Source organism: Pteropus medius, unplaced genomic scaffold (genome assembly GCF_902729225.1).
Source record: "Pteropus medius unplaced genomic scaffold, Ma_sr-lr_union100, whole genome shotgun sequence".
Taxonomy (NCBI): Eukaryota; Metazoa; Chordata; class Mammalia; order Chiroptera; family Pteropodidae; genus Pteropus; species Pteropus medius.
Genome location: NW_024344370.1, coordinates 4,984,361 through 4,995,867, shown reverse-complemented (window position 1 = coordinate 4,995,867; position 11,507 = coordinate 4,984,361). Strand labels below are relative to the sequence as shown.

The 11,507-nt window shown below is 33.6% G+C and overlaps 1 protein-coding gene across 4 annotated transcripts in view; it reads right to left on the bottom strand.

Annotated features, from left to right (window-relative positions):
* Positions 1–265: 265 nt before the first annotated feature.
* Positions 266–11,507, bottom strand: part of GPBP1 (GC-rich promoter binding protein 1) — a 70,789-nt gene continuing 59,547 nt past the window's right edge. For all 4 annotated transcript variants that reach the window (XM_039869976.1, XM_039869978.1, XM_039869979.1 and 1 more), the window contains 2 exons: positions 8,371–8,473; positions 266–1,324 (listed from right to left, as the gene is read on the bottom strand). In XM_039869976.1, the coding sequence (XP_039725910.1) occupies positions 1,166–1,324; positions 8,371–8,473 (262 nt within the window). In that variant the 3' untranslated portion in view covers positions 266–1,165. The remainder of the gene's footprint in view (positions 1,325–8,370; positions 8,474–11,507) is intronic.

Genomic DNA, 11,507 nt, shown 5'->3' with positions numbered 1-11,507 from the left:
ATTAGAATATATTTAAAAATGAGAGTGAGGCGGGGAAAACTAGAAGCAAATGCAAGTAATCGAAACCAGAAAAATCAAAATACAAACATACAGAATCAAATTACTCTTCCAGTCAGCAGTAAAACAGAAATGCTTCTAAAATTAATGTGCGAATGAAAAATAAAGTGGTTGTTGAACATTCGTTCGATAAATGTTAAGCAGTTGATAATAAAAAAGGTATTTTCCAAAGCTTTTTCTAAACTCAGAAAGTAATCACCATCTTTAATAAAGTATAACTTTGTTTTAATAAGTGAATAAAGCACATTGTGTTTAGAGACCAATACCTTGAACACTACAGAGAACAACAATATTCTGAAAATCCAGTTTATTTTCCATGTTGTGGACAGATCCAGTCAGTGTGATCAGTTTTTCTGCACGTGTAATAATTTATCAAAATAAGTTTTCCCACAACAACTCTTTTCCATCAACTCTGAAAATCCTAGTCTGAGACAACATACCCAAATAAAGCTATTGAAAATCACCTCTTAAAATTTGGAAGTGTGGCAACGTTTTCCTGTAATATTTACTGAACTACAAATGGCTAAAGAGCAATTTATGTTTTAAAAGGTGACTAGTACAACAGTTGAGTTCAGGAAATTAATGTTTTAGTGCACTTTGCTCCAGTTTTAGCCAACATGCTACATTGTCCTTTTTTGGGAGGTTGGGGGAGGGAAGGGCACAAAGTGGACTTGAGGATTTCCATTGTACGAAAGAGATATGACTTTGCAAGCAAAACAGTGTAAGCTGCCTTTTTCTCTTAAGACCTGGACATTTTAAGACAGAAGCTTTGCAAAACATTACACAATTTTTTATTATTAAATGAGAAAATCTCATTTGTTACATCGTCACATTGCTAGTCAGAGAAATGCTGCAGTGATGAAGAAAGTCAATGTTGGATCAACCAAAGTCCTCATTTCTACAACATTCATTTACAAAGAAATAATGTTCAACACAGCCCAACACAACATTCTTGGTTTTCTTCATATTGAAGTCCCCCAAAAAAATCATCTTCTAATGGGGTATATTTTACTACATAAATTATAGTTCTTCATTTTTACAATTCACCCCAAACTGTATGAGAGATGTATCACACTAAAATTTCTAAAGCTGTTAGGAAGGAAATCCTTCACACATCGTCGTCATCTGATGTGTCACTGCTACTTGTTTCTGTGTCATCATTCTCAATAGTGGGTTTGAAAGTGCTGTTTTTCCAGGGTCCAAACTTGAAGTCACAGATCAGGCCATTTTTCAAAATACCATTTTTCCTCAGACCATTCTTCTGTAACTAAAATGTCAAAAATAAGTTAATTAAATAAACTATCCTTCAAGAGTCACTACTATAATAATTAAATGTAACCATGAATACAATTAAGTTAATAAAACTGTATCCTACTCTGAAAATTTCACAGTTTATGACAATGTTTCTGAAAAACTAGTTAGATTCAGGTAAGTGATCCAACTGATCTAACAAAATATTTCCTAGAAATAAATCACTGCCTTTGGGAGAACCACATTTACCATCTATCAAAACATTATGAAAACTGTAATATAAATACCTTCAGATCCTGCCTAGAATATAGTCAGCAACCATTCAGCTACAGCTGTTATTTTTATTCTGACCTAACTGGGCTGTTAACACACCCTACAATCTGCTTTATTCATACTTTATAGAGTAAGTAGAATACAAACTATTCAAGTAGTACTCAAGAAAGGTATACAGAAGTAACAAAATCAAATAGAGCCCTTTGCTTAACCACAGAAATTAAGATACTGGAAAAAAATTAGTTTCTATTTCTGAAAATGAAAAATCAAATCTAAAAGGTTAGTATGGTAATAAGAATTGGGGTTTTGGCCCAAATCGGAAACAATTTAAATACACAAAATTAAGTTTAATAATAATGATGTACATTCTATTAACTTTGGCCTTTTGGATTTCTTTCTTTCATAAAAAATGTTCAATGCTCTGGAAATTTTCATCAAAATCTCTAAATACAATCTTCCAAAGACCAAATCCAGATAAACAGTAAGTTAATATTTGGAATTGAATATAGGTTTCATATTCTAGAGAGTTTTTTTAATCATGAAGATTAGGATAAGACACAAATCCAAGGAACCACTTATATCATAGCTACTAATTTTGTTATGGACCTTGAAAACTAGAAATCACAAGTTTAGGATCTTACCTCTCATTTTTCCTTTTTCCCTATGTATTTTCCATAGCTAATTTTATTTTTTACCTAGATTCTAAAATGTACGCTACTTCCTTTTCACTTTGAACAAATTACATCACCGTCTTTAGAGAGAAAAGGCCATGAGTCCACCTTTGGTGTCCTCAACCACTTTGATACTTAAAAATATACCTCTCACTTTTTTAAAGATACATCTTTCCCAACCCCAGAGTTCTATTCTTGCTTCATATGATGTATAGCCTAATGCCACTGAATCTTTTAAAGTCTGAAAGCTTTGGAGAATTTTGACAAAAACCAAATCTAAAATCTTTATCTCTGATTTCTCTAACCTGCATCATCCTCAAGAATCTAACAATGTTTTTTTTAAGCCTCCTAAAATCAGCTCTTCCTTCTATATTCCTGTTCATATTAATGATATGACTATCGGTTCACAGACTGGAATTTCAAAATCTTGCTGGTTCTATTTCAGATCTCTTAGTCTCATCAAGATCATTTTTTATTGTCGCTTCTCTACTTTAGGGCCTCATTTATCCTCCCCTAATTATTACAATATATCCCCCCCCAACTAATCATATCATCCTGATTCTAGTCTTCCAAATTACCCTTCCAATGTACACTTTACACTAACCTGTACTTTCCCATGTACGAATAATGGCCGCTTCACATCCCTAAAAAACTCTCGGTTTCCTTTCATAGAATACAAGCTATACTTTTGACATGGTATATATACACAGACTCTTCATGACCCTATATATTTTTTCAACCTTATATCAAGGTTAAATGAACAGGCTTTGACGTAAACCAGTCTTGGGTTCAACTTCTAGCTAAACTACTGATAAACTGTATAAACTACAGAAAATTATGCAACCTTTCTGAGCCTTAGTTTCATCATCTATGTAGGAAGACTAAGAATAGTATCTACTTCATACAAATGCTACAAAAAAATACACTTAGCGCAACACCTAGGAGGCATTAAGAGCTCACGTAATGTTAATTACAATTACAGATGCCATGTAATTTATCATTCAAACTAGGGAAATTTTTCGAATGAAAGTAAGTACTTGGCTATTAATTACTATAGTGGGATAACATGAATAAACCAAGACTCAGAGTCACCCTTCCTATTATCAGGATCTTTATTTAAAAACTTTCCACTCTATGCTCCAGCCACTGTGGACCCCAGCATACATTGTACTCTTACTTTTTGCCTTAAATGAAAGTCCCTCATCTTAACTGTCAAAGGCCAATTCAAATCCAACTCACCAATTATGCTTTCCCAGATCACTGCAACTGGAATTAATCTCCAGATAATCAATAGGATGTTAAGCCCTATTTGAGCAAAAAATTTTGTTTCCCTAGTACTCCAGAACACAGCCTGGCATTTATGAAACATTTAATAAAACTGCCTGACACTCTCTCCTGTCTTCCTCTTAAACATTTTGAAAACTGCTATTACATTCTGCTTTATATATGGAATCTATCTACCCTTATTAAACTGTTAGCCCTATGAAGGAGCTCATCCCTAAAACTCCATAATATCTTAGGCATAGTAAACACTCAATAAATGTTTGAACTGAAGAGAGAGACTTTGAACTCATAATCTCCTCTGTTACCAGATACAACAGAAATCTTTTTATAAACATCAGGCACCAATGAGTTTTCAGAAATCTAAATGTCAAATGATGTCATCATTAATAGATCCATGTCTTTATCATTAATTCAGAAAAATATGGTTATTATACTTATACACCATTGCTTCCCAACTCAAGTATGCAAATAATTTTTATATATCAGTTAATTATTGTATTATCAATAGAGTTTTATCTACCAATCCTAGTCATCAACAAGGTTTTAGAGCCAATTATCTTGGTCAGACAATATTAGCTGTCTCTGAAACTACTACCTATGGTAATGATACCTGGTCAGTTTCTCTTGACACTTTTCTTCAAATTCAAAACAAGTTGTTCAAACAGATACACAACTGGTAAATCATACAGTAGACTACTACTCACCAAACTTGAGGAGTTTCAAAAGCATGAAAGTAGCCAGATCTAAGACCACACAGCTTTATGGTTCAATTATTAAAACATTCTAGAAAGGCAAAACTATAGGAAAAACTAAACGAATCAGTGTCTGCCAGAGGCTGGAACTGGGAGTGAAAGAAATGAATGCAAAGGGAGATGAGGAACTTTTGGAGATGATGGTCATACAACTATATGTAGTCATGCATCACTTAATGGTGGGATATGTTCTGAGAAATGTGTCATAAGGTTCTGCTGTGTGAACATCACAGTGCATTTACACAAACCTAGACAGTATAGCCTACTATACACCTAGCTATATGGTATAGCCTATTGCTCCTAGGCTACAAACCTGTATGGCGTGTTACTGTACTGAGTAATGTAGCCAACTGTAACACAATCTTATTTATGTAACTAAACACAGAAAAGGCACAGTTAAAATTTGATATAAAAGGTTTTTAAAAAGTGTACCTGTATAGAGTTTGAATGGAACTTGCAGGATTGGAAGTTGCTCTGGGTAAGTCAGTGAGTGAGTGGTGAGTGAATGTCAAGGCCTAGAATATTTCTGTACACTACTATAGACTTTATAAATACTATCCACAAGACTTCTCCCTGCTTCCACTTCTGACAGAGTCAGAAACAGAACATCAAAGCTGCCAATGCTGCTCCATGAACAGGGATATGAGCTGAAATGACTGGAAATATCTTGGAGAAACTGACTGAGTAAGGCACAGACCACCACAATGATGACTGTCAGGAGAAAGTAAAAGGTGGCTTGCAGATCAGCAAGAAATCAAGATGGAGAGATAAAAGAACACAGGGGATTATCATAGCAATGTGGTTTTGGCTACTGTATGTTGGAGCAGTGGAAAGATTAAGGAACTCTGTGGTATTCATTAAAAAAAGAAAAGGTGTTTAACATGGAGATGGTGTAGAACTGAGGACTCAATATTTTGACTTTGGAAATTTGGTTTTGGTTCCACTGACTCTATCTGGCACAAAGGGCTCTCTCTAGCACTGAACTGATGGAAAACCAACCAACTGAAAAACAAACCAAACTTATCTTACTTTACATCATTACAATCTGAAAATATTTCCAAAGCACAGGGACAAGCGGGCTCCACACTATACAGAACACCTTTATTAAAGTGACATTGGCACTTGTTACTTATTAAGGTAGTTCCTGTGGACTTGTGTCCTTGTACAGAATCTTAGGTCCTCAGCAAGGAATCTACAGCCATGTAGTCTGACAACCATCAAGCTAGAACTGGGAGGGCTGTAGTGCCCTCTGAATATGTAGTGCTGTGGGGACAGGCTCCTCTGTGCTGAAACAGGTCAGTGGTGACTGAATTTGTGCACTCAATATTGAGGTGCTATGAGTAAGAGGGAATCTACTGCCAAGCTCCATAGATATTGGTCCTATTGAATAAATATAAATAAATAAATAATTAAAAATTCCTTTTTAATGACATATTCTTCTATTTCTTACAGAAAATTCAGCTCCATTATAATTTTATGGGACCACCATTGTACATGCTTTATATCACAGATGAAAATGTTGCTATGAGCCCCATAAGTGTACATTTACATTTGTCAAAACTCATCCAACTATATGGTGAATTTTTTATATGTAAATTATACAATATAATAAATGTGACAAAAAAATTCTTCAAAACTATTAACCATCATCAGCTTCACAACTATGTTGTGAAAAATAACATGGTTCACTAAGAACTTCTGAGTAAAAACTTAACTAGGAAGGAAGAAATATGACATTAGAAAAGACATAAAACTATGTTTACAGATGACATAATCTTATATGTAGAAAACCCTAAAAAATCCACAAAATAACTGAGAACTAACAAATACAAGTTATGAGATACAAAGTCAACACATGAAAATCGGCTGTGTTTCTATAGTGAACAATCCAAAAAGAAATTAAGGGAACAATTCTATTTACAATAGCATTTAAAAAAATTAGGTTAGAAATTTAACCAATGAAGCAAGACTTTTACACTAAAAACTACAAACTGTTGATGAAAAATTTTAAAGAAAACACCAATACACAAAAAGACATCCCATACTCAAGGATTAGAAGGCTTAATATTGTTAAGATGTGAATATTACCGAAAGCAATCTATATAGATTCAGTGTAATCGCTATCAAAATCCCAAAAATTAGAAAATAGAAAACATTGTTCTAAAATTCATATGTAACGTCAAGAGATTCCCAATAACCAGAACAATCTTTGAAAAACAAAGTTGGAGGTTTTCATAATTCTTGATTTGAAAACTTTATTACAGAGCTGAAGTAATCAAAACAATGATACTGACATAAAAAGACATAAAGACCAATGGAGTAGAAAGCCCAGAAATAAACCCTTGCATATATAGTCAAAGGATTTTTGACAAAGATGACAAAACCATTCAATGAAGAAAGGATGGTATTTTCAACAGTGTTAGGGGAAAGGGATATCCAATGTAAAAGAATGAAAATGGACACTTACCCTAAACCATGTATTAAAATTAACTCAAAATGGATCAAAGACCTAAACTAAACAAACTATAAAGCACTTAGAAGAAAACAAAGGGGGAAAGCTTCATGACATTGAATTCAGCAATGATTTACTAGAAATGACATCAATAGCATAGGCAACACCAACAACAACAAAAAAAGGTAATTTGGACTACATCAAAATTTAAAACTTCTATGCATCAAAGGACACAATCAACAGTGAAAAAGCAACATATGAAAGTATTTACAAATTATTTATCTAATAAAGGATTAATATCCAGAATATATAAAGTGCAACAACTCAGCAACAAAAAAACCCAAACCACCCAATTAAAAACTGGGCAAAGGAAAAAAAATGGACAAAGGACTTGAATAGATATTTCTCCAAAGAAGAGAAACAAATGGTCAATAAGCACATGAAAGGATGCTCGATATCACTAATCAACAAAGAAATGCACAATCAATAGGAAAACCACAATGAGATACCACCTCATATTCTTTAGGATGGCTACCATTCAAAAAATTAAAAAAAGAAATTCTTGCGCACCATTGGTGAGAATGTAAAATGGTATAGTAACTATAGAAAAACAGTATGGTGGTTCCTCAAAAAAGTTAAAAAGAGACAACCATATGATCTAATAATTCCACCTCTGGGAATATATCCAAAAGAACTGAAAACAGGGACTCAAGATATTTCTAAACCCATGTTTCAGAGCATCATTACTCACAACAGACAAAAGACGGAAGTAACCCAAGTGTCCCTCAACAGATGAATGGATAAACAGAATGTGGTATATGCATATAATAGAATATTTGGCCTTAAAAAAGAAATTCTGACACATACCACATGGATGAACCTTGAGGACATTATACTAAATGAAATAAGCCAGTTACAAAAGGACAAAAACTATATGATTCCACTTATATGAAATACCTAAAGCAGTCAAATTCTGAGACACAAAGTAGACCCAGTGGATTCCAAGGACTGTGGGGAGCTGGGAATGAAAAGTTATGGTTTAATGGGTAAAGAGTTTTAGTTTTACAAAATGAAAAGAGCTCTAGAGGTGGATAGTGGTAATGGATGTACAACACTGTGAATGTACTTAATGCCATGGAACTGTACACTCGAAAATGATGGCTCAGATGGTAAACTTCATATTATGTGTATTTTGCCCCAAATATTTTAAATACTGTAAAAAAAAAATCATTACTAAAGTCATCCTTAAACGTTTTTAAATTAGGGTAATCGTGTCCATTTTATCATGAAGTCAATATATTTCATTCAAAACATTTAAAAAGTGTTTTGAAGATTATGATATCAATTATAACACGTCCATATAGAAAATCACCTCTGCATGACCAGAACTACTAAAAACAACCTCTAATTAATAAAATCTCAACTTCCTGATACTCTATCAAACGTTTCCTAATAGTCTTTCAAAAAGGAAACTATGAAAACATAAAACAGGCAACTGTGACCTTATAGTGTGATGTCCAATAAATTCCTAAATAAAACTATGTAAACCTCTCCCTTCTTGTTATAATATGGTTGTTCTGATTAAGGAAGGGCAATTTAAAGTGAATTTGTATGATTCAGGACTTCTTACCTGTTCACTAATAACTTGGAATTCTCTCATTTCATCCTCTGTTAAGGGTGCACATGTTTCATCATTTTCACTGTCTTCTTGCCAGCCCATCTCCTTCAACAATCTGAAAAGAATGAAAGAAATTAATAAATTTAGAGCTTCACCCACATAGGATAATTCCATTTGTTACATGCAAAACAACATTATGCATTATACAAAGTCCCCAAAATACTTTTTTGCTTTGACTGTCTTTCTGAAAATGAATAAATAGGATTAAGCTCAATAAGATGTCTTAGATAAGATCAGCATGAATTGCTTAATCTTTGATGTCATTGGTTCTCTGGGTTGGAAACCTGCAAAAGGCTCTCCAGGCTAGAAACTGAAGAAAATTTGCTAAATTCATGTCCTTAGAGCAATATGCATCCTCATTTGCTTTAATATCACCCCCCAACACTCTTAGCTACTCATTAGGTTTTCTACTTTGGAAAGAAAAGGCTGAGCTATCTTCTCTATTTTGCATTTTATAATTTCTCTGTTGATATCACCTTTTATTTATTGTGCATGCCAGTAATTGTCCTCAACACATAATTCAACTTGAAAGAAGCATTATGTTCTACAATAACAGAAAAATTACATTTTTTTTTAAAAGCTCCCAACCAGGATCTAAGTAAAATGACTAATATGGTAATTAGCTTTTCCTTCCTTCAATTTTTAAAGAGAATACTTCCATCTTAGGCAAACAGAGAGAAAAAGATTAACAGAGAACTAACCAATTCTCTAGTTGGGCAAACAAGAACACCACAGCATAGCCATTGCTAGTGTATTTGAGTCAATGACTCCAAAGTTTTCCTCATATGGCCACATATTTTATACTGTCTGACTACATTTTTTTTTAAATAGTTATATCTCTTAAGTATTTGTTACTCCTATTTATACCTATTCATCTTTCAACTGAAGCCTACCACAAATTAGCTACTTTGTAGACTTTTATACTGTTAAACAATCTCACAGAATATCAATGCTCAGAGACTCCAAATAAAATTTAACACTATATCTGTATTTTACAGATAAAGAATCAAGATTACATAAATTAAGTAACTTGCAAACCTGATGGCAGAGAAGGAAACAGGACTCTGGATGTTAGCCACCCAAGTTACTACACACTGACTGCACCAAAACTCTGCTGCCTCTGGACCAAAATGTCACAGTCATAATCCGAATTACTATTTCTCTTATTCTTTTAATCACTTAACATTTCTTTTCCAACTGCACTCTCTTCATTCTTTAACCTAGGTACCCTCCCTGTGGAGTGGTATTCCATTCCCAATGTCACCTAGTCTACAGTCTATAGATTTACAGTGGTGAAACAATCTAAATGCTTTTGCTAGATCCTTACTTTCTTACTTACTTCTTTCACTGTTAAAAACTGAATCTCAACAATGCAGATGGAACAAATTATTTCAAATGGTATAAAAGACAAGTATTCCTAACTGTCCACTTTCTCTTCTGTCCCCGCCAAGACTATATTTTTTTCCCCATGTTCTTTAAAAAGTAGCCATAAGCATTTTTGTTAGTAATCACCAGAATGGCATAACAACCGCAATAAGTATTAAACTGGTGATAGTTTAATTACCTATTACAAGACTACCAGGTGGCATGAACTGTGGTGCTACTGCATTCTTTGTCTCTTTGTCTTGTCAAACATTAGTATCTGAGTGGTCAGTTAGTGGACAATAATCTAATCTGCACAGAATTTCTGGGTCATCTCTTCTCACTGACCCAATCTTTCCATAAGTAAGTTACCCTATAATAACTTATACTCTGTGGAGTTGCCCGTTACTTTTGTCAGTCTTTTTTTAATATTAGTTTCAGGGTATACACTGTGGAATGGTTAGACATTTATGTAATTTATGAAGTGATCCCCCGATTACTCTAGTACCTATCTGGTACTACGCACAGCCATTACATAATGTTGACTTTATTTCCTATGCTATATTCTAAATACCTGTGACTGTTTTGTAAATACTAATTTGTACTTCTTCATCCTTTCACCTTTTCTATCCAGCTCCTGAGATTTTAACTGTTAGTCTGGAATAGCTTTCAAAACAAATACTGTGTATTTCTCTTTTCCCCAAAATTAGAAATATGCCTTAGCAGTGATCTGCGCTTTGCTTTTTCATTAGCATTTCTTCCCATTCTCCTTCGAACTATTACCACCAAATCACCCTGATACCACTTTCACGATTACTACTCTTTAAATATTTTCAAAGGCTTCCCATTTCCTAAAGAAAAAACTCCTTAAACACCACAACAAACTCAAATTCTTTACTCAAATTAGAAAAAACACAGGATTAGAAGAGGAGGGTCACAATTCCTACACAAACCAAGTCTAGTAACACAGGACAATTCCTTCATTTTCATGAGCTATTTCTTCACCTGAAAAATTGAAGAAGCTTGAACAGATCTCTAAGGTTCTACCCTTTCAAAGTTATTCTCTAATTCCATTAAGGACTTTACACTCCTGTCAAGATATTTCATCCACTGCTCCTAAAACAAACTAGGTATGTACTCAACTACTCAACTCTAAACATCCCTTCACATTCCTTCTTCCAAATTGACTACCCAATATCCTTGCCCAGATTAAGGTCTCGCCCTTTAAGATTTAATTTAAGTCCCAATTAAAAAACTTTCTCACTGGTACTCAAGCCATAAAATCTACCTCCAAATTCCCTTGAACTTCTCTGGCCCTCATTTCTACTAATATATTTGGTGCCTAGACAAGATAACTATCCCTCTGATATTGAAGCTATCCTCAATACCCTGAGAATGACACTGAAATCTGACAATAAGAATACATGTGCTTAATTATTTTGTATTTTATATTTTAGTTTTTATGTTTGAACAAACGAATAGTCATCCTTGAGAACTGTATCACTGACACCTGACTTGTTAAATTAGTTTGTGTTTCGAAATGCACCACTAAGAAACTGAAACAACAACTCAGAATGGAAATATCTGCAAATTATATATCTATGATAAGAAATTTACATCCAAAATATATAATGAATGCTAATGACCCAAAAAGGCAAATAATAGAATCTAAAAAGAGGAAAGAATTTCAACAGATATTTCTCCAAGATAAACAAATGGCTAAAAAA